The sequence below is a fragment of the Ovis canadensis genome, chromosome 11 (genome assembly GCF_042477335.2).
Source record: "Ovis canadensis isolate MfBH-ARS-UI-01 breed Bighorn chromosome 11, ARS-UI_OviCan_v2, whole genome shotgun sequence".
NCBI lineage: Eukaryota > Metazoa > Chordata > Mammalia > Artiodactyla > Bovidae > Ovis > Ovis canadensis.
This window is the reverse complement of record NC_091255.1, coordinates 31,137,068-31,165,024: the sequence shown is the minus strand read 5'-3', so window position 1 is coordinate 31,165,024 and position 27,957 is coordinate 31,137,068. Positions and strand designations below refer to the sequence as shown.

General features: G+C 42.8%; 2 protein-coding genes and 1 non-coding gene across 5 annotated transcripts in view; 2 read left to right on the top strand and 1 right to left on the bottom strand.

Moving 5' to 3' along the window:
• Window positions 1-38: 38 nt before the first annotated feature.
• On the top strand, window positions 39-26,651 carry CRK (CRK proto-oncogene, adaptor protein). 2 transcript variants are annotated; one of them, XR_011259799.1, is made up of 4 exons: window positions 39-433; window positions 7,872-8,237; window positions 17,454-21,107; window positions 25,270-26,651. XR_011259799.1 is itself a non-coding variant. In XM_069603114.1 (3 exons), exons 1-3 carry the CDS (start codon window positions 193-195, stop codon window positions 17,589-17,591), a joined length of 915 nt encoding a protein of 304 aa, XP_069459215.1. In that variant the 5' UTR covers window positions 52-192; the 3' UTR covers window positions 17,592-20,066. The 2 variants fall into 2 exon arrangements, 1 of the variants encoding a protein (XP_069459215.1); XM_069603114.1 differs by lacking the exon at window positions 25,270-26,651 and having other exon boundaries at window positions 52-433; window positions 7,872-8,407; window positions 17,454-20,066.
• TRNAE-UUC (transfer RNA glutamic acid (anticodon UUC)) lies at window positions 10,094-10,166 on the bottom strand. The gene has a single exon. It is a non-coding gene; the product is annotated as a tRNA-Glu (tRNA).
• YWHAE (tyrosine 3-monooxygenase/tryptophan 5-monooxygenase activation protein epsilon) overlaps window positions 18,797-27,957 on the top strand; it is a 54,298-nt gene continuing 45,137 nt past the window's right edge. Inside the window, exon 1 of one of the 2 annotated variants that reach the window (XM_069603110.1) lies at window positions 18,797-21,107. The gene's annotated coding sequence lies outside the window, so the exon portion shown is untranslated. The remainder of the gene's footprint in view (window positions 21,108-27,957) is intronic. The other variant, XM_069603111.1, reaches the window with a different exon arrangement.

Genomic DNA, 27,957 nt, shown 5'->3' with positions numbered 1-27,957 from the left:
CCCTTCCCGGCATCCTCCCGGGGGCCAGGAGCACGTCATTTCCGGTGGGGAAGGCCCGCGGCCGCCGCCGCCATTTCGGGCGCTGCTGTGAGGCTGAGACCCGAGCCAGTCCGCTGGGCGGCGGGGGCCGGGGCTGGAGGGGCGCGCGCGGCGGCGGCGGCGGCGGCCCAGCGTGTAGGCACGGAGGTGGCCATGGCGGGCAACTTCGACTCGGAGGAGCGGAGTAGCTGGTACTGGGGGCGGCTGAGTCGGCAGGAGGCGGTGGCGCTGTTGCAGGGCCAGCGGCACGGGGTGTTCCTGGTGCGGGACTCGAGCACTAGCCCCGGGGACTATGTGCTCAGCGTCTCCGAGAACTCGCGCGTCTCCCACTACATCATCAACAGCAGCGGCCCGCGCCCGCCGGTGCCACCGTCGCCCGCCCAGCCTCCGCCCGGTGAGGGACGGACGGGACGGGAGGCCCGGGGCGGGGGTGAGGGCCGCGGAACTCCCCAGCCTGGCTGGCTGCGCCTCGAGAGCTGACCCCCACGAGGGACGTGGGCAGAGGGCTGGAGTGAGCGTGGCCGGGGCGCAGCTTCTGCCGGGGCTCGCTCCCACGGACCAGCGCGAGTGTGTGGGGGAGGAGGAGCCGCTGACCCAGGCCTCTGGGTGTGACTTGGGAGGACAGCCCAGGGGAAGGGGAACTGCCTCGGCCCCAGGGTGGGGCTAGCGCCCGAGCACAGCCGGGCAACGTGGGGACAAAGAGCTGAGAAGGATGTTGGCACTGCGGGGCATCACTTGGCAGCGGTGCCGGGAATGAATCCGATAATCCTACAAGTGGCTTTTTAGGCTTGAAACATTTCCTGCAGTGTTGTAAAGCCGGGTTTGGCCATACTCCCCTGGTGGCCTTTGGTAGGAAGTCACCACATACTGGCCGAGAGGGATGGAGACACCCTCAGGAAACCGGCCAGCTTTTTCCTTTCTTGGGCATTTTTCCAAAATACTTTTACCTTCCTCTTCCCCCGCGGAGGATGAAGGTGGTGAGCTAAGTGCCTTGGTTATAGAAGAAAAGCCTCTGTGACCAACCCTGAATAAGCTGATGTCCGGCTGTCTGTGTCCAAGAGATCTGAGCTTCCAGAGACTGTTCTCCACAATGAGGGGGGTTATAGTTTTCAAAGCAATCAGTGGAGGAAAGATTTTTATTTTTATATTTCAGGAAATAATTCAGAAATAAGCCAGTGGAAACAGTCCCTTCCCTGAAAGTGAATGGAAGTTCATTTTTCCCTGGACTCGAACGTTATCAGTCTTGTTTGTCCTCCAGGGCCTCTCCTTGTTCAGTAAGTTGAGGGCTGTGGCTTGAGTCTTCTAGATGTTGAAAACAGATCCCACTGAAGTGACTCTCTTGAAAGTTTAAATGATCTGCACTGGATCTTCCTTGCTAAAGGTTGAGATATGACAGTCACCCAGGCCACTGGAGTTGTTAAGGGGATTTGTGCACTTGGTACTTGAGATTTGTGGTATACAGAGTAATTCTGAGGTTACTGTTATCTGTGTAACAGTGCGGAGAGTCTTAGTGCCACCTCGCTGTTCCAGGTGGAAGCAGTTTAATCCTGACCACATGAGACTAGATTCAGGCCAGTCTCACCTGAATTAAGAGACTCTGGAACCAGCCTTTGCAGACTTGCTCTTTTAGGAGAGTCCTAATTTGGGGTTATTCTCTCTGACCAGAAATGAAATGGGATAATCTCTTGTTAACACATACCAATTAAAAAAGCGTAGGGATCATAAAGCTTACAAATTATTCTAGGTCTTTCTCAGCCTGGTTGGTTTAATAGCATTATAACATGAGGTGGGAATGTGTTTACTCTAAACCAGACATTTTCTACTTTTTACCACCTTCATGATGTCTGGGTTTTTGCATTACTGTGCAGTGACATGATGGCAGACAGTCACTGAAACTCAAGTTCCCAACCTTCTGTGTGTTTTGTTGGTTGAAAAATTTGGAAATAGCAGCAGGGGCTTTGCTGGTGGCTCAGATGGTAAAGAATCTGCCTGCAGTGCAGGAGAACCCAGGTTCAGTCCCTGGGTGGGGAAGATCCCTGGGAGAAGGAAATGGCAAACCAGTCCAGTATTCTTGCCTGGAGAATCCCATGGACTGAGGAGCCTGGCGGGCTACAGTCCATGGGGTTGCAAAAGAGTTGGATGCGACCTGACTAACACACAGCTTTGTTTGAGCTTTCCCCACGTCTTGGTGTTAATAACTTTAATCTCAGCTGTTACCTTAATGTTGAGCTCCACCTTTTCGTTAACAGATATGAATTCAGATCTTTGGCCCCAGAGAGAAGGTGAGGATTGCCAGAGTTTGTGGCTGGGGTGTGGAAAGTTCATGGGCATTGTGGTCCTTTTTGTTTCTGCCGTGTACCCTATTTTCTGCATAGGACAGTTGATTCAGTTGCTGTCTTTATAAAGATTACTTAATCTTTGTTCTCCCCCTCCCCCCATGAAGCTCTTTTCTTTTGAAGCCACACAGAAGAATTTCTTGAATTTTAGAGAGGCATATACAGTATTAATAGCTGCCATTTATTGACTGGTTATTCTGTGCCAGGCACTTTGCTGAGTACATTATATGCCTTGTCTCATTTACTGTCTATAACAGTCCAGTGAGGAAAGTACTATGACCTCCACTTATTAAACTATTTCCATTTTATAGATGAGGAAACAGAGTCAGAGATACCGTAAAGTGCCGCAAAGTCACGCAGCTTGTAAGCAACTGAGCCAGAATTGCACCTAGGAATTGTGGCCTGAGAGCTGACACTGTTATACTGCACTGCTTTCTGTCAAAGCCAGTTTACTTTTGAGATCCCAGTAGTGCACTTTGAAGCCTCAACACTTGAGTCTGTTCTGGGCCCCAGGTTCTGTTTATAGACTGAAAGGAGGGACTTCCACGCTTCCACTGTAGGGGGCATGGATTTGATCCCTGGTTGGGGAACTGAGATCCTGCATGCCGCGTGGCATGGCCTAGATAAAGACCAAAGGAAAGGGTGACAGGAGACTGGCTTCAGCGCTCAGGCGGTATGCAGCTGCTATCTAGAGTCAGTGATGAAGAGGTTTTTAGTAACCTTATCTGCCAGATTAAATATGGTAACTGAGCTTTTTGTTTAGGATTATATAATGTATTTTGTGGGCATAATGCATAGGATGAATTTGTACAGAATGGCTCAGATATACATTTTAGAGGTATATGAACACAATAGACCAGATACTCTCCACTTTTTCCAGTCAGCTTGTTTTACCTTGGGTTTAGCTCCCACAGGCTGCCAGTGCTGCCGTTGCCTGAAGTCCCCTGACTGTGCCCCAGGGCCATAGGGCAGGGCTTGATCAAGTCTACTGGTCACACTCTGTCAGGGGTACCTCTTGGGAAGACTTTGCAATCCTTGATTGATCCACTAGTTTTTACCTCTTGAACATGAGGTTTTACTAGACCTTGTCCAATAAACAGTCGATAAAACAGTAAATATGAGTTGGGAGAATAGTTCAAAGCTTGTGTTCTGAAGTCTGGGTTTGAATCTTCCTTGCTGCTGCTAAGTCACTTCAGTTGTGTCCGAGTCTGCGTAACCCCATAGATGGAAGCCCACCAGGCTCCTCCGTCCCTGGGATTCTCCAGGCAAGAAAACTGGAGTGGGTTGCCATTTCCTTCTCCAAGGCATAAAAGTGAAAGGGAAGTCGCTTAGTCGTGTCCAACTCCTAGCGACCCCATGGACTACAGCCTACCAGGCTCCTCCATCCGTGGGATTTTCCAGGCAAGAGTACTAGAGTGGGGTGCCATTGCCTTCTCCGTTGAACCTTCCTTATCTTCTGCTTACTGCTCATATAACCATAGGCAAGTTCTTTAACTTCTCTCTGCCTCAGTTTCCTCATCAGTGAAAGAGGGGAATTAGTACTGACAGGGTTATTTCAAGGGTTAAATGAGTTTTAGTATATTAAATGCTTAGGAATGGAACTACCATTAGGTATATTAACAGATGTGGTGGAGAGGGAAAAACTGAAGCAGAATGGAAAACAATTCTCAGCTTTGAGAGGCTCACAGCATGTCTGAAGGAGTAAGTGCTGGGTGGGGGTGCATCAGGCAGTATGAAGGAGCCTTGGAGCCAGTGTGTGGAAACAAGACGATGGCTTCCATTGCCTGCTCAGCCCAGAACCTCCTACCTGTTGGCCCTAGTGGGTGAGGGGAACATAGAAACTTGTCTCATTTTGGGAGTGGAGGCAGATGCTAGGGTGATGATTGTGCTGCCTCTTCAAGGTGGTGCTGGGCCAGGCCACTTCTGGAGATCCTAGGGGACTGCCTCTTATCCACTACTGCCTTTTTGAACATCCAGCATTTATTTCATTTGTTTGGCTCATCCTTGTAGTTCTCAAACCTGGTCCTCATGATTTACTCTTTAATGAGTTAAAGATATTCAGTGGTTCTATGAGGAGTTCTTTAGTGAGTTACTTAAAAGATTTTAGACCCTGCCCCCACAAAAAAATCTGTAGTAAAAGAAAGTGCGTTTATTTATCGCCAGACTTCTCTAAGCCTTCCCTATGTTCATGTGAAATTATGACTCTAGACAGGCAGGTATTGGACAGTGGTTTTTTCAAACCAGTCTGACCACAGAACTTTTTGAGAAGCATCTTGAGATTCTATGGAATCTTCTTTGGGAAGAATTGAAAATTTACAGAGGTGTTCAGAGGTTTTGGGGGGGGGGTGTATAATTAAGCTGATTGGCCTTTTATTGGGCATCTATAATATACCAGCTACTTTTAGGAACTTACTATTATTAGATAGAAATTATTATTATGTAGATCCCTGTCAAAAGTTAAATAACAATTCAGATAGCTAGAAATACCACAGCCTGAATTCTTCAAACTTTGTAAGTCTGAATCTGCAAAGTCACATGCGGATATCCACCATTTTTAGAGCTTTTTCAGGATACTTTCTCAAATGAAGTCAGTGGCCTTGTTAGTCTTTTGTAGTGGACAGATGGTAAGAGCTTTGAAGGAATCTCTATGAATACCATAGGCAGTGGAGAAAGAAGAGAGGGAATGAGAATCTAGGAAAGAGGAAAGGAGAGGAAGTGTGAGGTTAAGAGACTGATAATGGAGCCACTGTGGCGATGCCCATGCCAGAAGTGCCTTGGCCTGTTTAGCCCCCAGAGCTCTTGGGTGTTCTTCATAAAACTCTCAGGGGATTGTAAAAACTGTTGTAACCTGAGGGCGGACATGCTTGGAAGTGATGAGTTGAGCGTGTACAGCTCTGTTGGTTAAAAGATAGCTCTGACTGCCTTGATTCTGATTGCTGACTATGTTCATAACTGCACATTTAGAATCCAGCACAGGTTTGATGGAGAACAAGTCAGTGAGGTTTTCCAAGTCCCAGCTCGGAGAACTCTGCTGTTGGTTCTGTTCTCTAAACTGACTGACTGTCTCCTTCCTTTCCCGCCCTTCTATTTCCTGGCTTTAGCTGTTTGTGGTTGGAAAGAGATGAACTAGGGAAAAGGAGCCGGAGCACATAGCTGTGGTGAGGTTTGGGCTTATCTGGAACTTATGTATGTATATTTTGTTCCCCCTCCTCTCCTGAAGCTTGATTGCCCCATATATATATATAACATGTAATTGCTGCAGCGGTACACAAAAACAGGTATTTCTCTATGGAATAATTATAACATCATTAGAATAGGAAAAGAGGGAGTTCTTGGTGGTTCAGTGGTTAGGACTCCAGGCATTTGCTGCTGGGATCTTGGTTCAATTCCTTGTCAGAGAACTGAGATCTCGCAAGTTTCCCAATGTGGCAAAACGAAAGAAGGAAAGAACGAACCATTCAGGAATGGAAGGAGCTATTCTTTTATAGTAATTTTGTTCTATCTTAAAACATAGCTTGTTGTTGCCACTGATTTTTGTAGAGTACATCCCCAATTGGGAGTGAATGCCAGGGGAGAAGAAGTCTTCCTGAAACACGCTGCTGTGCTCCTTGCTCACCAGCCACACTGTGTTTGCATTTGTATGCGCAGCTGTGCTGTGAGTTTCTCAAACCTGGGGACAGATTTTCATGTAACTTTTCCTCACTTGAGAGTTATGTTCATTATTAATGAACACGGTCCCTAAAGGGTGACTAGTGAAAGCCATATTGGCATTTGTACCTTGGCGTATTGTTGGGTAAATTCTAGGAAGGGAACTTTTATTCCTAGGTGTCACCAGGACAATTTTCTAAGCCAGGTTCTCGAAGGTTCTCCCTACCACTCTGCCCTTAAGGCTTTCTTGACCAGGCAGTACAAAGTCGGTCTTCTTGGAGCTCACACTGACTCTGTCCTTCACATAGTTCCACAGGCCTGAAGGATCACTGTAGCCTAGAGGTGATAGATGAGGTAGCCATGCGTCTTCCTTGTTTACCAGGCTGGAGTAGGAATTATTACCCATCAGTTTTGAGCTTTAGAGAAGAGAAACTCCAGAATGTAGCACCACTGTGCTCTGGTATGGTCATAACCAAAATCCTCTCTCCAGTCACCAGTTCTGCACTTGGAGCTATTGGGGTTGCATTCTGCTGGTGTCTGAGGAGTGTTTGCCATAGATGGACAATCCTGGGTATGAGCATGTATTTCAACATCTTGAGTCAGAGAGACAGCCAACATTACTGACTGTGGGCTATTAACTCGTTTTAGTTTATAGCCATGAATTCCACAGATGGACTTTTGCAATGTAAGAAATGTGCATCTGTCCTCTACATTGTGTCTCGGCCTTTGTTTCATATGGGTGGAAAGAGAAGTCACTCATGAGTATACATTCTGTATTGAGGACTTTTGGTTAACCTCCAAAGTTTATCACTTCACCTCTCCCCACTAGAGAATTTTAAATGTATTTTTCTGGTCTATCTGGACAGAGTGTTGTCTAACACGGAACAAAATAATTTGGTCTCATTTTTTAGAGTGGCGAAGCAATTTAGACAGCTGGGCTACCGCAGTGTTCCTGTTTCGCAGCGTTAACAGCAAAGGGTTTTTAGATGGATTGGCTAGGTTTTTGTTTTGACTGACTGGTTTTAATAGGAGTGGTGAGGGTAGTTTAGGCCCTCTCTTTAACAAAGAACTCGAACAAGTAATTTTCACAAAACAAGTACAAATATTCAATAAATGTGAAAAACATCAAACAATCAAAGATGATATTTAAGAAGAGACATCCCTGCTGTTCTGGCAAGGACATGGGGGAAATGGGAACTCATAATCCACTGGTGTGAGTGTGAAATCATAAAACTTTTTGGACGACAGGCAACATAAATCTTGGTGTTCTTACCCTTTGATCCAGCAGTTGCATTTTAAGACGTTTATCCTAAGGAGGTAATAAAAAATGTTCATTAATAAAAGCACTCATAAGAGCATTGTTTGCATAGTGAAAAATTGAGAATAAAATATCCCACCTCGTTGGGATAGCTGCTGGGACCTATGAAAACTGAGAGGTTGCTACATTTCCTGAGGTTGAAAAGAAAAAGAAGACTAACACAGCCTTGAACCCTTGTACTCTGCAAATGGAATAGCCACGGAACGTTTTGGGAGAATGAACAAGAGGTTTCCATGGTGCTCTGTCTTTGGTCCGATATGTGAGCTTGTCATGACGGGCGTGGTTGCTCTCTCACAGCCTCTGTCTCTTCTCTGCTGCAGGTAGTGATCGCTCACCTTCTTCCCAGGGAGCATTTGAGCTACAAAGTATGATTTTAGTTTACTGTTAGGAGAAGGGGTTATTTAGATGATTTTTTTCCTTCTCTTTCTTTCTGGTTAAATATTGAGTAAATATGTACGGGGAGATGCTTAAAATCTGCATTTCATCTCCAGTATATCTTTCAATAATACCCTGCTCTGTTTTTTTTTTAGGGGTGAGTCCCTCCAGACTCCGAATAGGAGATCAAGAATTTGATTCATTGCCTGCTTTACTGGAATTCTACAAAATACACTATTTGGACACTACAACGTTGATAGAACCAGTTTCCAGATCCAGGCAGGGTAGTGGAGTGATTATCAGGCAGGAAGAGGCAGAGTATGTACGAGCCCTCTTTGACTTTAATGGGAATGATGAAGAAGATCTTCCCTTTAAGAAAGGAGACATCCTGAGAATCCGGGATAAGCCTGAAGAGCAGTGGTGGAATGCGGAGGACAGCGAAGGCAAGAGAGGGATGATTCCAGTCCCTTACGTGGAGAAGTATAGACCTGCCTCCGCCTCAGTATCGGCTCTGATTGGAGGTAACCAGGAGGGTTCCCACCCACAGCCACTGGGTGGGCCGGAGCCTGGGCCCTATGCCCAACCCAGCGTCAACACTCCGCTCCCTAACCTCCAGAATGGGCCCATTTATGCCAGGGTAATCCAGAAGCGAGTCCCTAATGCCTACGACAAGACAGCCTTGGCTTTGGAGGTACATAATGTGCAAAATGTAGAAAGAAGAGATCTGCTACAGGGTCTCCCTTTCAGACCTCTTAGAGCTTTGTAGGAATGCTGAATATAAGCAGCAGCATTGTAACATTGTTATAGATGTTGAATGGTACTTTTACCATTAAGTACTGATCTTGGCACTTAATGTTGGGTTTTCTCTTTTTTATAGAAAACCTATTTTGGAATGAGTGAGCTTAAAACTGTATAACTGAATGTTCTGATTGATTTACTAAACCATACTTTGACTTCTTTAATAACACTACCTGAATTCACAGGAATTAACCTAAAATATTTTTTTTCATCTACATTCTAACCTGTTTCTTTCTGTTTATCATTATCTAAAATAAGTGGGCTCCACAAATTTGAGTATAAGTGGTCTCTATCAAAATACTTAAATGAATTTTCTTATAGAAATGTGTTTTTACTTTAGGGGGCTTGGGGTTTCTTACCATGACTAATTGTATAGGTATAATGAGATAGATACTCAAAAGCGTCAGTTCCAAGAAGCAGCAGGTTTACTTGGTCTTGGTTGTTTGCTGCATTTTATCCTCGAGAAACCAGTTCCTCCTGAGGAGTAAATTTTCACCTTGACTGGTGAATAGTTGTCCTCGGTAGCCCATCTCCTCTGGCCAGCCATCACGTTGTTTATTCTCGTCTTTAGTGCTCACAGCTTTGTTTCTTACCTCCTCTCTTTCTTCCTCCCTCCTTCCCTCCCTTTCTTTCTGAGTTATGCAGAGATAGTGGTTCAGCATAAAAGCTAGAAGTGGCATGCTTTCCTGTCTTTCAGAGCCTTTCAGATATGATAACTTTAAGCAAGTAGCTAAATTTCATGAGCATAGGCTGAAGTTACTCAGGGGTGCAGGTTAGCAGAGAAGGGGCTAAAGTATTAATATATTTTTGTAAATGGAAATCTCTAAAATCCTTTGGATCATGCTTATACAGTGAGGAGTGGGAGTTGCCTAAGTAAAAGGCTGTACAGTAAGCTGAAATTTATTTGAAGTAGTCTGATATTACTGGATTTAAAATTTTTCATTTGCATTCTGAAGAGTGGGTGCAAAGAAGGATTAGGTCTACAGGTTTGACTGAAAAAAATGTGTGCTTTTAAAATGTGTATATTTTGAGATCATGTTGTGACTGAAAAGTATTGTGTCCTGCTTTTGATGAGAAAGGAATTATATGTTGTCTAGGTCACACTGCTTTTTCCCACTTAGAATTTGGAGGATAAGGAAAACAAGTTTCTAGCTTCATGTTTTCATTTAAGTTCATACGACGGCAGCAGCCAAGCTGGTGCTGTGCCCGTGACAGCTGTGACTCTGGACGCATATTGCAGGCCCTGTTAGCCGGGCTGGAGTGTGGGAATAGCTAGCTAGCACCCAGGAGAGAATAGTTACCACATTAATTTTGCTTCCATTTGCAATTCCTTTCTCAAAGAAAATTGGTTTGGTTTGGTTTGGTTTTGACCTCACTGAGCAGTTTCCAGGATCTAAGAGTCAACACGACTGAGTGACTTCACTTTTACTTTTCACTTTCATGCATTGGAGAAGGAAATGGCAACCCACTTCAGTGTTCTTGCCTTGAGAGTCCCAGGGACAGGAGAGCCTGGTGGGCTGCCGTCTGTGGGGTCTCACGGGGTCGGACATGACTGACTTAGCAGCAGCAGCAGCAGCAGTTTCCTAACCAGGGATTGAACCTGGGCCCACGGCAGTGAAAATGCTGAGTCCTAACCACTGGACCATCAGGGAATTCCCAGAATTGTTTGCCCCAACGATGCTTGCCTTAATTAGAGGCTTTAGTGCTCCAAAATGGTTGAGCTGGTCTCCTACTGTGAAACCTAAATCTTGTGAAATAAAGACTAAAGTAGAAGAGTGCTTTATGATGTCACTAAGTTTCCTTTTTTGGTTGGGTATTAGTTTGGAGCCACATGTGTTGACTGATGATGATAGCCTCTTTCACATTAGAACAAGTACCCCAAATAATAACTTTAAAAACACCTTATGTACTTAAGAAAACATCATGTAAGTTTAGCATCACAGAAATCTAAAGCTAGAAAAGACCTTAGATACCCCTATTCATTTATTGAAAAAAAATAAGAGATGGATCGAATGGGTTGTTTAAACTAGTTGGAGATATGAGGAGTCCAGATCTACAGTGGCCTTTTCAGCCATGCCCAGATCGCATGTGGGGCACTTTCTCTTTCGTAGTGGTGATGCTGCCCTCCCGTCAGTTTTGTGTGTTGTAACTGGCAGCATGTCCTCGCGTGTGCTCTCCGTGCCGGGAGACAGTGTTCCTTTCCTATTTCTGGTTTTCCATAGGAGCTGATGCCTAGTCCCTGTGGAGACGAAGCCAGGAGATAAGATTAGGAAGCTCTGACTTTCTGACCTTCGCATTCAGATGAGAAAAAAGTTCATTGCTGTAGTTGACCGATTATAGGTTTAGATCTGTAGACAAGCTAGGCACATTTCAGTGAAGTTTTACGGTTAACTTGAAATTGATGTTGAAATCATTGCATTTTAGAAGTGGACAGAACCCCAGGTATAATAAGGGTTCAGACTCCTAGTATTTCCCAGAAGGTAGCTGAGGATGCAACGCTCTGGGTTACCTCTCTCAGTCAAAGCAGCTTTGTTTTTACTGTTATATATCGGTGTCTCTCTAAGGTTTTTTTTTTTTGAAGGAAGGGTTTCTGTACTTAAAGAGTATGTTCAGGATCCACCTGTCCTCCCCTTATAGATGGATGTTTCCTGCATGGTATATTTTCTGTGACCAGAGTCCTCCAGTAGAATATAAGTCAATGACTACTTCCTCTTTTCCCACCCGTCAGATTTCTCTAGTAGGAATGAAGGTTGTTGGAAAGAAGGCATTAATTCTAGCAAACAACCAAAGTAAGGGTATTCCTTGGTTCACTGTAACTCTGGGGGAATGTAACTGAACCAGGAGGACACCATCTGTTCCATCCTGGAGCTTCTAATAAAGACAGATTTTAAACAAATGTATTTTGAAGGAGAAACACTGGAAGTAGCACTAGAACAGTGCAGAGGCACCATTTACTTTTTTGGTCTTAGATTTGATCTGAGATTTCTGTTTGATTGGTTTTGGTTTCATGAGTCATGGCTCCTTGGGAGCTGGAATAGTGATGAATCTTATCTTGTAAATTGCAGGTGTTAAAGTTTATTTCATGCCTCTGTAGACTGTCCAGATCAATCACATTATCTTGGAATGTACTATCATGTAACTTCCATTTTCTGATTCAGCCTGGCCTCTTGCCTTTGATAGATAAGACTTCTGAGTAACCAAGGAGCTTTTCAGGTGGACTTAGGTGTGAACCTGTTCTTCTGGTAGCAGATAGGGAAGACGTAAAGTTCCATGGGTCCCTGATTATATGCAGCAGTGACCATATTAACTCTACATCTCCCCATGTAGAGCTCTGAAACCTTAAGTTATTTAGGCCTTTTGACCTATATATGGAAAAGTGAAGTGAAGATCTTAATTTCCCCTTTGTTCCAGAGAGAAAAAATGAGATTAGGAAGTGTAAGAACTGCATGACAGGTCTTGGCTATATATGTAATAACTTCATACCCACTTGAAAAAATAATAAACATAATTGAAAGAAAATAATATTTTCATTTTAATAAAATAGTTTCAGTTACTTAACCCCCCATTAAATAGCAAAGTTTCTCAAACCTTGGGATCATATGGAACATTGCCACCTTCATTTCCTGTTCCACACCTGTTTTTTCATAACGTACTTGATTTTTATCATAGCAACTGCCAAAGCCCAGCTTTGCAAAGACGTGACATCTTTGAAAGGGATGTAGTGTAATCTGATATCAAAATTGTTAACTGTTTTGAGTTAGTAGTTCACATGGCATAACAGACATCAGGTATTGCTGTTTCCCTCAAAAATACAAAATACTTGGTGGGACCCCTCAGAATTTGCTGCAGTGCCTCTGACTCTTCAGTTTGGGAACCTCTGGTCCTGTTGACTGTACTAGTTCTTAGAAAATTCCTTAAGTTGAGCTAAAATATACCTGTTCTGTGTACCTCTCATCAAGAAGATGGGGAACTTAGTTTTAGTTACTATCAGTTGTTGAGCTACAGAAAAATCTTTTTGGACTTGGACTACAATCAGGGTAACACCTGTCTTCAGTGTGGTGCTTCTGCTTGACATCAGGAAGCATACCTACGAGTTAAATCTCAAAGACCTGCAATGATCCACGAATATGAGCCATGGGCATTTCAGTCCATCTCTGAGGCAAGTGAATCATTAAGACTGAATTGGCCTCACTTGTCTTCACTGATTTTAGAGATTTTAGATGGGCCCTAAATATTACGTATTCCTCAGATCAGGGATCTGCAGGCTTTTTCTGTAAAGGACTTTGCAGGCCATGCAGCCTCTGTCAGTTTGCCACTGTAGCGAGAAAGCAGCCATAGACAAACAGCACCTGAGCTTGCTGAGTTAGAGCAGAACTGTTCGCAGAAACAGGCAGCAAGCTGGACGTGGCTCACGGGCCACCTAGTTTGCTGACCCCTTTTTCCCTCCTTCAGTCAAATCTTGAAATGTGTCTTGGTGTGTTTGAAAGTATTTGAAAACAAGATCCTTGTAGTCTGTCTCAGTACTTGGTTTCCCTGGCTTTATTTACATAAAGTGAGTTAGATGTGTTTCCTGCCCTGAGCTTACAGGAATCATGCAGCAAATCTGGATCAAAGAAACACTGGCAGCTATTGATGCCTTTCCTGTTAGACAGCAGGGATAGAAACTAGAAAAGCAGTCGCCTGGGGTTGCGCCGGCAGGGGAGGTCACACAGTCTCTGGTGTCTCCTGTTTAGGGAACACCAAAAATTAATGCCATTTGGACGTCATATTTTTTCTAATTGTCCTTGGAACTCACTGGTAAAGGTGAGTGTTCATTAAGTTCCCTGGGAGTGAGGAAAATAAAGTAACTACATTCAGTCCTCTTTACAGATGATGCCATGATTTACTTGCAGACTTACTCCTGAGGGTGTGGTATAGGGTTGAGAGACAAGGAACTAACTCGGCACTAAAATAGTACCTTGGTGGTGAAAGAATCACCAGTCTCTCCTTTACAGGGTGTTAGTGGAGTCTGCCTCATGAGAAGAAAGGTTGACTGCCTTGTCGTGCTTCGGGTCCTTTAGAAGTTCTTTCGTTTTCGTTAGTGCATAGATGAGGGTTTTCTCTTCCATCTGTAACGTGAATTTTGAAATCAGTAATGTGAGAACTACAGTTACTACTGCAGGTACGTTCCTTTGTGTCTTAAAATTGGAGCATTTCCAGGGCAGGCACTCAGTCTCGCTTTCTTTGTCTTTGCGTTAGTGCACCAAGCTTCAAACCTGTGTGCATCCCCCTGACCCTCCCTGGTCTTGCCTGAGGGCACTCTGCTTTAGAGTGCTGTTGCCTGACAGGGAGAGGACCACAAATTCCGGTGTCACTTCTGACTTGGAGAAAGAACTGCACTTAGTGGAGTGCCGTATTCCCAGGCTGCCCCATCCCCTCCTGCACTCTGCCTTAGGCTCCATACCCACCATCTTCCAGACGGTGGGAACTTGAGGGCCTTATGTTTTCTCAAAGATAGTCATGTTTTTGCCTTCTTGACCCCAAGACTCCCTATGTGCTTTGACTGTTTCAGGAGAAAGAAACCATAGGGTATTATGCATTGGTATTTAATTTTAATAAGGTCTACCTCGAAGTATTTGTACTTCAAGGCCACTTTGGGCAGGTTAATTAGCCTATTAAATGCTTACAGCTTTCCTCTTCTACCCATTTAAAAATCAGAATCATTTCAGAGTCATGACACGACCTTTCTTTCACCCCTTGATGTTTGGACTTTTCTGCCAAGAACCTAATCAACTAAAAAGAAAAGATTCTGGATTCCAGAAGATGGTTGCTTTTCCTGAGTCTTTCTCTGCAGGGTAGAACCAAGAGAGTGTGTGTCAGAGATGACCCTGATGCTGTCCAAAGGCCTACCTTGCACTCCATTCTTCTCCCTCCTAGCATCTTGCTGTACGGGAGCCCTGACTTATTTCTCATTTAGAGCTCTGCAGGAAGAATGGTCTGAGGGCAGAGCAGAAGGTTTTGCTCTCTTGTGGAGAAGCTAGTGTGGTTTTGTGGTACTGATGACATGGAGAGGGTGGATGGTCCACATTTTAACTACCTGTCGCTTAGAGCTCTTTGGGGCATGGTTTGAGACAGCACTTTGAATGTTTAAGAATAACAACAATCTTATTCTTAGAATGACAGTCTTAAAGAGAGGTGTTTAAACCTGGGTTTTGGTGTCAAGTAGAGTAGTGGACTTAAGTTTGTATCCTGAAGACCCATCTTTTACAAAACACCTAGAAAAGCTCTGAGAGATAGTGAAGGACAGGGAAGCCTGGTATGCTGCTGTGTATGGGGTCACAAAGAATCAGACACGACTGAGCAACTGAGCAACAAAGAAAAGCTGGAGAAACATAACATTCTTTTCACCTTTTTATTTAGCTATGAAATCATTTGGTAGAATGTACCAATCCGAAGTATGTATGTAGATCAGTGAATTTACATGCGCATATACCTATGTGACAACCACCCAGGTGAAAGTATAGAATGTTTTCAGCATTCCAGAATGTTCCCTCATGTCCCTTGGTTGTGTGTTTAATATCAGTAAAATGATGGATTCAGATAGCTAGAATGGCATCAGACCAGCTTCTTAAACTGGCCACTTGCTCCTCATCTGGAGGAGAATCTAACATGTGTGGCAAGGTTATTTATTTATTTATTTTCCTATATGTGGAATTTTAGTTTCCCAACCAGGGATCGAACCCATGCCCCTGCAGTAGAAGCAGAGTCTTGACCACTGGCCACCACCAGGGAAGTCCCATGAGTGGCAGTTTAAATTTTTGACACGAGCATACCTATTCCTTTAAGTGTTTTTTTTTTTTTTCTTTCTTAAGGTCAGGAACTTATTCTGGGTCCAGCTATCTGAATAGCACTTGAGTGTAACATGAGTATATAATAAAAATGAGAGGGAAGAGCGTTGTACTTTATAATAAAGTTTACTGTAACATAGCAAGGGGCTAGCAGTGCAGGGCCATTAATTCCAGTAACGTGTTGTATGTGTATGTGAGAGAAGGTTGGGGAGTCAAGGTGGCTAACAGGTCAGAAAGGAGGAAAATTCACTAAGGAATAGTTACATGTTACGGAGTTTATATAGAGGCTAACTTCTTGTAATACTGTAAGAATTTTTAAAAGATGAGAACAGTAAGGTAGTCTTGAGAACTAGAATTGGAGATATAAGAAGTCTTCCAGACTGTTTTTACCACCAAGGAACTTCTCCTGTGATGTTCAGATCTTCCTCTACAAAGACTGAAAACTTTTGCTTGTCATAGTTGGTCTGCTCAGATATCAGGAATTGAATCGGAAGATTGCTGGTAATAAACAGAACCCTGGGTGCTAGAGCCTATAGGAGTTGGATCTGTTTGCAAAGACAGATATGCAGTGTCATTTTCCTCTCTCCTCACCTTTCCCCATCAGCCTTCATCATCATCAACCCATCAAGCTGCTGTCTTTTTTCACCCTTGTATCTTATCCCTTGTCTCCCTAATATTCCATGGTTTCTCTCTTCCTTTTCTCAGCATCTTATGATTCCTGCAGCCATTTTAGGCCTCTAAGCTTTTCATATAATTCTTTAGGAAACTGTAGGTAGGTCAGTAGGTAACCTATTTCCTCTGTGAGTGAGATCAGGCTGGTTTAAGAGAAGGCCCTGGCCTAAACTTGAGTTGGCTTTGGCCAGTAGTCAGCCTGCAGGCCTTCCTAGGGAAGGAACCTGCAGGGCTAGGGGAGCATAGTTTGAAAGTTCTTAATATAGTGGAAGACCATAAGTGGGTTTGGGAGCTGGATACTTCTGGGCTCAAATCTCGGCCCTGTCGCTGGCTTTGTGACTTCAGATGTAACATGTAGTTGTTCTGAATGTCATATGTAAAATGAATTCCTATTTTATAGGATTATATGATTATTATTTTATATAAAGCACTATAGTACTTTATGGGAGTTAAATATTGTTATTAATGAAACCAAATGAACAGTAACGTTTATAAACCACTTGCATGTGCAGAACTCAGATGTTGATAATTCAAGGAGAGTCATAAAGCTCTTTAGTGACATTTGGGAACTTACCTCACCATTGTTAAATACTTTGCTACAGGGTGAATCCATTCATCAAACACCTTGTCTTTTAAGTTTCATAGTAAGATACAGGTATATCCTAGATTGTCAAAAATATTTCATGTTGCAACAGGAAAACTTTTGGTAACAGCAGAAACACGATGTCCTCCTACTGTTAAGGAACCGGTACCAGGTGGCATTGAGGGAGCAGCAAAGTCTGTCAGTACCTGCTAGGGGTGGGTAGTGGTGGGGACTGGCAGGCAGTGGCCTGCCAAGTAAAACTAGCTGAAGAAGGTTGAGGCTTTCAGGAAGCTGATGGAATTTGGAGTCTTGGCCTGTACCAAGGTGGGGAAAGCCTTGCCTTGGTAGGACGGTGATGGGAACACTTCCATTTTCTGGGACCAAATGAAGTATGCTTCCTCTGATTGCCTTCTGCTCTACAAGCAACACCAGGCCAGGATGTGTGTCTAAGAGTGGGCTAGGGGATTCCACTGCTTTATGCCAGAGAGGGGAGGGCCAGTGTGGACCAGGCAGGAAGCTAAGAGTAGTGGGTACAAAGACAGGGCCTATAGATCATCCTAGGTAGGGTTGCTGCTCCAGAGACACTTGAACTTTCCAAAAGGGGTCATTTTCTAGCATCCCTCCTATTTTCTGTACTCTGTTATTCTCTGCACTACTAAAATCACTTCTTCCTCTTGCCTGCATTAACCATAAGTAATCGGTCTGGTGGCTGGGGCTTGGGAGGCAGCAAATAGCCATTTCTGTAATATCAGCCCTAGAGCAATCACATGGGCAGGGTATGGCTAACCAGAGAATGGAGTTTTTCAGCTTGCATTCATAACTGGAAATAAAGTGCTGTCCTTATTCTCCTCCTGCAGGTCGGTGAGCTGGTAAAGGTTACGAAGATTAATGTGAGTGGTCAGTGGGAAGGGGAGTGTAATGGCAAACGAGGTCACTTCCCATTCACACATGTCCGTCTGCTGGATCAACAGAATCCCGATGAGGACTTCAGCTGAGTATAGCTCAACAAACAGTTTTGCTGACAGATGGGAACAATCTTTTTTTTTTCCAATTGCCATCTATACAGTTTTCTTACAGATGTCAAAGCAGTCTAGTTTATATAAGCATTCTGTTGCCTGTGATCTTTTTTAGACTGAACTACTCCATCCCTGGTCTTATTTACCATATTCAGGGTACGAAACTGGAGGGCTTGTGTGTTAACTTTTGAATTGGTGATTTTAGGTGGTAGCACCGTTGCCTGAGTGTATCTGAAAGGAGCGGCATCTTGCCTCCCTTTTCTCAGGCAATACAAATCAACCTGTGGAAAATTGATGGACGGGAGAGAAGTGTTGCACACCACTTACCCTGATTTATTCAATGGTTTGGTTTTCATTCTGAAACCATGCTGTCAAATGGCAATAGACTGTTCCCTTCCACCCCATGAAGTAATCATGCACGTGTGAATAGTACCCAGTGGGATTGCTTTTTCATTTATGGAACATGACCATTGTGTGACTCATTCTGACAGTTCAAATCCTGAGAATTCTGAGGACACTACTAGAGGCATTTGTCTTCCTTCCCAGTCAATGCTTCATACTTTTTCTTGGGATTCTTTCAAGCCTTGTAATTCCTTTTCCCCAAACCTGCAGATAGGTTAATTCTCAAGATAAGTGTTTATTTTCATTCCAGATGATAAGCAGGATGTGCAGAGCACTTTATTCAGTGCATAGCTTTAAGCCAGTATTGGATTCACTGCGTGGACAGCCAAACTCCCAGCTCTCTGCCATCCCTCGAGGGGTCACAGTAGGTTCACATTGCTACCGCAGTTCAGTGGACTCCTGGCTAATGGGACCCAGCATGCCGTTCTCCTGAGTGCCATTGTTCTGTCAGGGGACTTTTTGGAATTCTTGGCTTCTACTTGGAGTGGAAGGACCAATCACTTAGAATATTCCATGGATGGTTGGGGGGCCAAATTCTGCCCTTTGCTTTATGTACAACTTGTATAAAAATCAAGTTAAGATTACATGAGTTTGGGGATAGGGTTTTAGTGCTTTGAAAAATGTTTGAACCAATCATGAATTACTTCTGTATTATTTGTTTCATATGGCCAGAATAGTGCTTGAAACACACTATGTTATAAACTGCCTTCACTTGGGGTTCTTTTTCTTTGTGTTTTAGTTTACAAACCCTTTTAAATATGGAATGGTTTATATAGGGTCAGGGGCTCCAAAGAATTGACTTCTGAGACCAAAAATGATGTAGGCTATTTAGACTACCGTATGAAACTTTTTCAAATTTAGTTCCCAGTCTAGAGGCACTTACTGGTCTGTGGTGTGATGTGACCAATAGAAACACCGTGTTCTTTGCTTTGGGCCTCATGTTAGAAAAGTAATGTATTTTTCCAGTTGTTTTGCCTAGGTTAAGATTAATTCGCATTCATTGAATGTATGCCAAATCATGATATCCCCGTGACTAGCACCGTGCCTGGCACAGCCGGCATACAGATTGTGAGAGGGAATGCGAGGTGTGCAGAAGCTCATTATATGGCACAGGGAAGCCAGCTGGCACAGGATTACATACATTACCACAAGCAAACTAATGAGTTGACGCTAATTTAATATATTTTTACCTCACACTAAGATAGTGCTTGATAAAGACATTAATACTCAACTTTGAAAATGTTGGCACAGTGCTATGCACATAGTGGGTGCTCAATAATGTTGAATGGACAGGTTTGCAATACTAGATTTAATTCCATCTGATGACTCTTAAATTTTCAGTTAGAGCATAGATACTGTAAAACCCAATACACATTAAGTCTTGTTTTCCTGAAAGTATGACATCTAAAATATTTGTAGAAAAGCTTTGTCACAGCTGATTTGAATGTTTGTGTTTTTTTTTCGCCTCTGACCTTGATACTGGCTTGTAATGTCTCTCTTCCTCATGTGTAATTTTGGTGGAACATGCAGCTCTACCCGAATCAGAAGACTTTCTCAGTGATCGGTTGTCCAGAGCCATTACACGAGTTGTCGGGTTGGTTTTGGCTGGGTTTGGCAGTCATTGGACCTTAAGAACTCAGAGGACTTCTTATAAGTATCTTCCAAAAGCAAATGCAAGAATCCTATTCAAGTGCATATGTACATTGTCACTGAGCAAAATAAACCGAAATTGGCTGCTATATTTTATATAATAATTTCTGCAAAAACCCATTTTTTTGGATACTAATATTTGACATGGTTAGTTCTTATTAATTGTTGGAATTGTTTATTGTTAATAATGCAAATAGATAATTTTAATTATCCATAAGTAACATTTCACTATTAAAGGTTTGAAATGGATGATAAGCAAACCAATTTGAAATAAAGTATGAAACATGTGCCATTGTATTATAACACTATACACTTTCTTGACAGTTCAATTAAAAAAAATTTTTTTTGTAGCATGTATTGTATATGTTTATAGTATATGTAGTAAATAAAAATATGGCCAAATGTTTGGCTTGGTGATCTTTTGAAGAAAGCAATCTTTGAATATTTTTCACAAAAGAGCTGAATCTTTTATGCTTAGGGAGTCAGAGTTGTGTGTAGTACTCAACAGCCTATGAAAAATCATATAAACAATTACACACACTGTGGGTACTCATAAAAATGGGATCAATCATTGGTGTTACTTTGAAGGGTCTCCAGAAGTCCAGAAATAATGATTTGAGGGGAATATAAGAAGAATGATTATATAAGGGTTGGAAAGCTGGAATGATGTGAGCAGGTAATACCAAATCACACTTGGGTTCACAGAAAATATGGCTGTGGTAGGGGTCTTCATAAAGCAAGTGAGAAGTGGGCTGTTACACAATAGGTTTTTAGAATGTTAGGGGAGATATTCAGTATAACTTCCCCTTTTTTTATGTAAGTGATCCTACTTCAGTGTAGATAATTTATAAATTTAAAAAGTTAAACAGTTTGTTCTTCCGATGCTTTCTCAAAGCACATGTATATTTAGATGCATATGCACAGTGTGTAGATATATACACCTAAAAAGGTCACTTTATACGTCCTATTCTTATGTTCCTGTGGATAGTGCAGTTCTAAGATGATAAGGACAAGTGTGGTCAGTCATTCAGCGGGTATTCTGCCTTGAACCCAAATGAACAGTTTAGCTACTGCTGTATACATGGCAGAATATCAACCCAGAGGTAAATAAAGGCAGCCACTGCAAGGGAGCCATGTTTGCTGTACACACACTTAACAGCAAGGTGATTTAAATATATTTCCACTTTTTTATCAATTAGAAATAAAATCTTTGTGATAGGTGGAGTTGGATTTCTTTACATAGCCTGGAGTACTCATAACAGTCTTGTATTTTGTGACCCTGATCTTCAGATTAAAGTCTATTCCTCTTACAGATGTGAAGAGAGAAGTGGCCCTGTCCACAGATGAAAATATGAAAATAGTCTTCCAAAGTTTTGCAGGAGGAAGCTAAGAATTTGGAACTCGGCTGCTACGTATATGAAGAAAAAGAAATGGGGAGATAAGGTAGGGGGCCAAGAAGAACTGCTATTAAGAATCGAGTTTCAAAGAGCAAGACTTAAGGATTCTGTTGGGATATAGGTTGAAAGCAAGCTTAACTTGCCTCCACTCAGTTCTGGCTTAAATGCTGCTTTGTCAAGAGATGTCTTCCCTGATCTCTTAAGTCCCGTCTCAGCACTCCTCTCAGATTGTTATTCTTTCTCTGATTTTATTCCGCCTCTTCCCTTAGACTATAAATCAGTTCCTTCAGGACAGGAGCCACGTCTAACTTGTTCATCATCTCCAGAGCCCAGGACAGAGCCTGACTCACAGCAGAAAATATATATTTGTTGATCGAATAATGTTTTCCTTGGCAGGATTTGAGTCTGGGGAATAGGGACCCGACTGGTTACCTCTCAGCTGCTCTCTCCAGCACCCCTGGTCTTGGGTATGGTCCAAGGCCGTAGGTTCATTTTTAATTTTGGCTAAAGTAACACCGAACTCCGTAGGTCATTCTGTTTCTGAAATGTGAAATGCTTGACAAAGCCCAGCCTTGAGATCTCCAGTGCTTTCATGTTTTGCTTTGCTTTTCCCCCCCATAGGAGAGGCGAATGGATCACTTAGAGGGATAGACTGGTTGGATCTCCTTGCATTGGCCCCTCTAATGTCAGAGTAGGTAGAAAGTAGACAAAAGTGTCCCAAGTCTGAGGCCCAAATCCTTTTATGAGCCTTATGATACCACAACAAAAAAAAGCCAGGTACCATCCTCCAAAAAGAGTGCAAGCAGAGGAAACAGTTTATGTAAATTCTTTGGCCACATCTTTTCTCTTACTAGAATCAAGTTCTACTTTGACTTTTTCTTTTCAATAAGAAGTTGCCCGTTTCTTATATCCCTTGTTAAATAAACGTGTGCAGGGTTAGGTTTATGCCTGAACCATCTCGTCATCTCTTGTTCCTTAGCAAGCTCTGCCCTTTGATCAATGGCAGGCATTTTTGTTTTCACAGCAACCAACATTTGCATAAGGAAGAACCAGGGGATAACATGAGTTGTTGCATCATAATGCCAAGATAAAACACACAACTTGGTGGGCTAGCAGCTAGAATTTGGACCAACAGGGTTGACTTTCTTCTTTCTAGTGAGATCTGTTTGATAGGTACCGCTTTTAGCTATCAAAAAAACCTGATGTCTAGGGAAAAAGGAATGCATGTAATGATCTTTAACTCTGTCCCTGATCAGCATTTTCAGTAGCAGTTAGGATATGGTTTATGTGTGGGTACCTGTTCTCAAGCAGAGATTATTGATCCAGATATCTTAATCCCTAGGGAATCCATGGATAAACTGATATAAGGGGTGTGGCAGATTGCTCCCTCAAAGCCATAGTCTTCTCTTCCTGTGCACACTGTTTCCCAGGCTCCCTTGCATTACACATGACCGTGTGATTGAGTGCAGTCAATGGACTGTGCACAGAAGCACCTGCACCACTTTCAGGCCTGGCCTCTAGATAGCTCCTCTAGGAGCTCCTCCATGCTCTTCCTATCAGGCAGGAATGGAGATGACACCCAGGGTAAAGCCTTCATCCACATGAGCTCAAGGTGACTACACTGAGAGGGGCACCTTGGCTTGATGACCAGCTTGAAAAAGTGAAAGTGTTACTCACTTATGTCTGACTCTTTGTGACCCCTTGAACTGCAGCCTGTCAGGCTCCTTTGTCCGTGAAATTCTCCAGGCAAGAATATTGGAGTGGGTTGCTATTTCCTTCTCCAGGGGACCTTCCTGACCCAGGAATTGAACCTGGGTCTCCCATGTTGCAGGTGGATTTTTTTTATCATCTGAGCGACCTGGGGAGCCTGGTGACAAAATTAACGTTTGTTCAGCCATATGTTTTAAGGTTGAATTAGCTAGCCTACTCCAACTAATACAAGGGAGGTGAATTGAATAGTTGAGAGGTTGACCATCTGGCAGAGTGTTAGGGCCACATGATGCCAAAGCTTTGTAGAAATAAGATGCTTCAGATACCCGATAAGTAATATTTTAGTGTAAGTATGACCTATGTAATACCTGAAATTGGAATTTAACTGGGCATCCTGTGTTTTTATTTGCTAAACCTGGCAACTCTATCCCTGGTCTCCCCTTTAGAGAAACATTGCTGCAGGGCTGCTGATCTTTCCTCCAGGGAAATTGAATTCTGAAGCAAAAACAATCCATACCAGGACAGCTGGGGCCAAGCAGCTCCTTCCAGAGCTCCCCTTGTCATCTTTCTAACTGTCCCAAATGTAAGGCTTCTTGATGACCTCTCATTTTATTACTGTCATCCTCAAGCTGTCCTGAGTCTTCTCTGACCACACATCCCCCATTTTTGGACTCTCATCTTGAAGATTTACCAACCTATTAGGCTTCCTACTGTCTTTGCTGTCCCAGTCAAATTTCTTATTTATTTTTGGTCATCTGGTTCTCAGTGTTTCATTTTGCCAAGATCTGCTGTCATCTGGGGTTACCATTTTCATCACCTTGGCCTCTCACTTTGTTGACCACCTCAAATCCATTATCTTAAACTGTGATATCCCTGGAATCTTAAAACATATTACTCTCTGATCACTACTTTCTAGCCTTTCTGTTCTCTCACTGTCTTCCCAAAGCCCTGGTTCTTCCATTTCAAGGCACTTTCTAGTCCCTAAGCTCCTCAACTATTAGCCACCTGCTATTTTTTTTTTTTTTTCCCCAATGATGAACAAATGAATAGAATATTGTCTGGTCTTAGATATATCCAACTGCCTAGTGAACACCTTTTGGAGATCTTGAAGGAACCTCAAACTCTTTAATATATTCCAAACTGAATTCATTGTCCCTTCCCCCATCAGCCCCTCATCCATATCCCCTGTCTCAATGGCACCATTTGGCTAAGCCAAAAACCCAGAGACCATCTTTTATTCTTCCTCTGGAGAGTTCATCCCATCTGTAATCATTTGCTAAGTCCTAACTCCTGACCATCTAAAATCAGTCCACTTATCTCCTTCCCCACTGCTGTTGCCTTAGTTCAGACTGCCAGTGTTTCTCATCTGGATGACCTAAAACGTCACTAGAATGCCTCTAATTCTGGCCCCTCCAACCCCTTTGTTACGTTTGTTGCAGCCTTAGTGAGCTTTCTGTAATTTATAATAGATTATATTCTCCCTCAGCAGATATTCCCTCTACAGAAGATACAGAGCTCTCTATGTTCTAGTTCCTGCTCCTGTCTCCAGCCTCTCCTCTCACTTTCCCTTCTCTACTCTGAGCTCTAGCCATGCTGCGTTTGTATCCTTTTTTTTTTAGTTTTTATTTTTACTTTATTTTACTTTATAATACTGTTTTGCCATACATTGACATGAATCCGCCATGGGTGTACATGAGTTCCCAATCCTGAACCCAACTCCCACCCCATATCATCTCTTTGGATCATCCCCGTGCACCAGCCCCAAGCGTCCTGTGTCCTTTCTTTACCTGAGCGATCCACTTGCTCAGCCCTCAAGGCTTTTGTACAGTCTTTATCTGTCTCACCTTCAGTTACACTAATTACACTCTAATTTGGCTTATCTCTCTGTTCCATGTCTTCTCTTGGCAATATATGCCTACAGTTGTCACACTGAATTGAAATTGCCTGTGCATGTATCTGTCACAAGTCCAAGATATCTCATATTTCCGACACCCAGCCCTGCTTGACACACAGCAAGATACCCAGAGTGTGTATTTTGAACAAAAGAATGGACCTCAGGATGGGTGGGCTAGATATCATCAAAAGTCAGGTGGGAGCGGCGGGTAGTAATATTCCTAGGGATTCAAGGTTACAGTGTCGGTTAGCTTTTGCTGCAGGATAAACCGCATCAGTACATAGTGAATTAGAACAATCCTTTATTTTACAATTCTGCAGGTTAGTTTCGGTTTGGTTCTGGTGGACAGTTCTGGTCTGGGCTGATCTAACTGACATATCTAGCTTCCAGTTGGCTGGGGGCTGGCTGTTTCTTGAATGGCCCTCAGCCAGCAGAGTTTAATCTCTGCTTCCTGTGATCTTACATCCTCCAACAGGGTAGCCCAGACTGGTTTTCATGGCTATTGACAGGGTTCCAAGAGAACAGATGGAATCACACAAGGCCTCTTAAGGCTTAGCCTTAGAACCAACACAATGTCTATAACACACTGCCTTCTCTTGATCAGAGCAAGTCCCAAGGCCAGCTCAAATTCAAGGAGTGAAAAAATAGACTCTTCTTCTTGATGGGAGAAATTGTAAAGTTCATATTGCAAAGGGGTGTGGATATAGGAAGAATGACCAAATCCGGCCATTTTTGGAATATGCACAGCTACCCCAAAGAAACTATTTGACTAAAATATGTGAAGAAGCACACATTACTAGGAAGCATCATCACTGGGTGAGTCAATACCCAAATGTCCATAGTTTTTCTTCATTTTATTTTGTAATTTGAACACTGCCTGTGTAATCATGATTTTTAGTACTGCTAAAGTAGGTGTTTGGAACTGGGCTATGGGAACTGTTTGGGAAGAAAGGCACTTGGAAAAATGTCACTGAGAATGAAGAGTGACAGGAAGCTTCATATGGAAAGGGACTGTGTCCACTTGATTAACTTTTATCTGTAGCATCTCTCCTGATTAGGACATGGAAAGCACTCAGCAAATATATGTTGAATGGGTAAGAGTAAACCTCTATTTACTGTTACAAAGGAGAGCTAGCTGAATATCTCATCTTAACCAACAGTGCTGCTGCGTGTAGATGTGCAGGCGATTCCTTTCCCAAGGACACACCAGGCAAGGAGTGAAGTTGAAATCCAGCCTGTACTGTGGTAGCTAAGAAACAGTCGCAGTCCCTGACTTGGTTTTGTCTGCCTGCAAGAAGCACCATTTTAAATTCAAAGGTACATTTTGCTTGCTAAGCAGTGAGCCCCTAGGGCTGCATCCATGTGGAAAGGACACTTACTTTTTCATGTCTTACAAAATTTCCCTCTGGGCTAATAGGGCCCTGGATACTCAACCTAAGGTAGCAGAGAAATGGTTACTGGGGAACATGAGATGGCACAAAATGCACAAAGCAAGAAAATGAAGAAAGCACGAGAAATATTGCCTAGAAATATGAAGAGCTGAAGAAATTTCTTGCATAGAAATAGGCAAGAAAATGAAGAAAGCACTTGTTCTTAGAAGTGGATCAAAATGAGTGAGGGATTGAGAGAACCAGGAGCAAGGAAAAAACAGACTTAGGTTCACATGTCTGAATTGAGTTCAGAAACCAACTGAGAGTTAACAGAGAGACCAGAACACTGAAGCACACAAAATATGATTTGTTTCTATAAAAGGCAAATCTACAGAGACAGAAAATAGATTAATGATTGCCTGGGGCTGAGAGTAGAAATGGAGATGGACTCAAAATGGGTTCAAAGTTTCATTTTAATGTGATGGAAATGTTCTAAAATTAGATTGTGGCAGTGGTTGTACAACTGTAAATAGATAAAAGTTATTGAATAGTATACTTGAAGGGGGTGGAGTCTATGGTATGTAAATTATATCTTAATAAAGCCATTGTAAAAACATTGTCTCTTAAGTGTGAGCATCACTAAAAGCAAACAGGACATTGTCTCTGATGTGGTACAGCAGGAAGCTCACAACAAGCACCACCTCTGAGGTATTCAAACCCCCCAAAATTGAACCTGACTCTCATCCAGCTATTAGTTTACAGAAAATAGGAAGAATAGAGGAACAAGTTACATAACACCACAAAGAGCTGAAGAAACAAATCCCGGATGTGAGATAGTCTATAAAACAAACGGTCCAGGGACTTCCCTGGTAGTCTAGTGGATAAAACTCTGCACTTCTACTGAGCCACAGTCAGCTCCCGGTCTTATTTATGCTGACTGTATAGAGCTTTTCCATCTTCAGCTGCAAAGATTATAATCAATCTGATTTCAGTATTGACCATGGTGATGGACCATGATGATGTCCATGTGGAGAGTCTTCTCTTGTGTTGTTGGAGGAGGGTGTTTGCTATGACCAGTGCGTTCTGTTGGCAAACCTCTGGTAGCCTTTCCCCTCCTTCCTTCTGTACTCCAAGGCTAAATTTGCCTTTTATTCCACGTATCTCTTGACTTCCTACTTTTGTATTCCAGTCCCCTATAATGAAAAGGACATTTTTTTTGGTGTTATTTCTAAAAGGTCTTGTAGGTCTTCATAGAACCGTTCAATTCAGCTTCTTCAGTATTACTGGTCGGGGTATAGACTTGGATTACTGTGATAATGAATGGTTTGCTTGGAAACGAACAGAGATTATTCTGTCATTTTTGAGACTGCACCCAAGTATTGCATTTTGGACTTTTTTGTTGACTATGAGGACTACTCCATTTCTTCTAAGGTATTCTTGCCCACAGTAGATACAATGGTCATCTGAGTTATATTCACCCATTCCAGTCCATTTTAGTTCACTGATTCCTAAAGTGTCAATGTTCACTCTTGCCATCTCCTGTTTGTCCACTTCTAATTTACGTTGATTCATGTACCTAACATTTCAGGTTCCTCTGCAGTATTCCTCTTTACAGCATTGAACTTTACTTCCATCACCAGTCACATCCACAGCTGGGTGTTGTTTTTGCTTTGGCTCTGTCTCTTCATTTTTTCTGGAGTTATTTCTTCACTGATCTCCAGTAGCATATTGGGTACCTACCGCCCAGGGGAGGTCATCTTTCAGTGTCCAATTTTTTTGCCTTTTCATACTGTTCATGGGGTTCTCAAGGCAAGAATACTGAAGTGGTTTGCCATTCCCTTCTCCAGTGGACCACGTTTTGTCAGGATTACATCCTAATCCCTGGAACTTGTTACCGTATATGACAAAAGGGATTTTGCAGT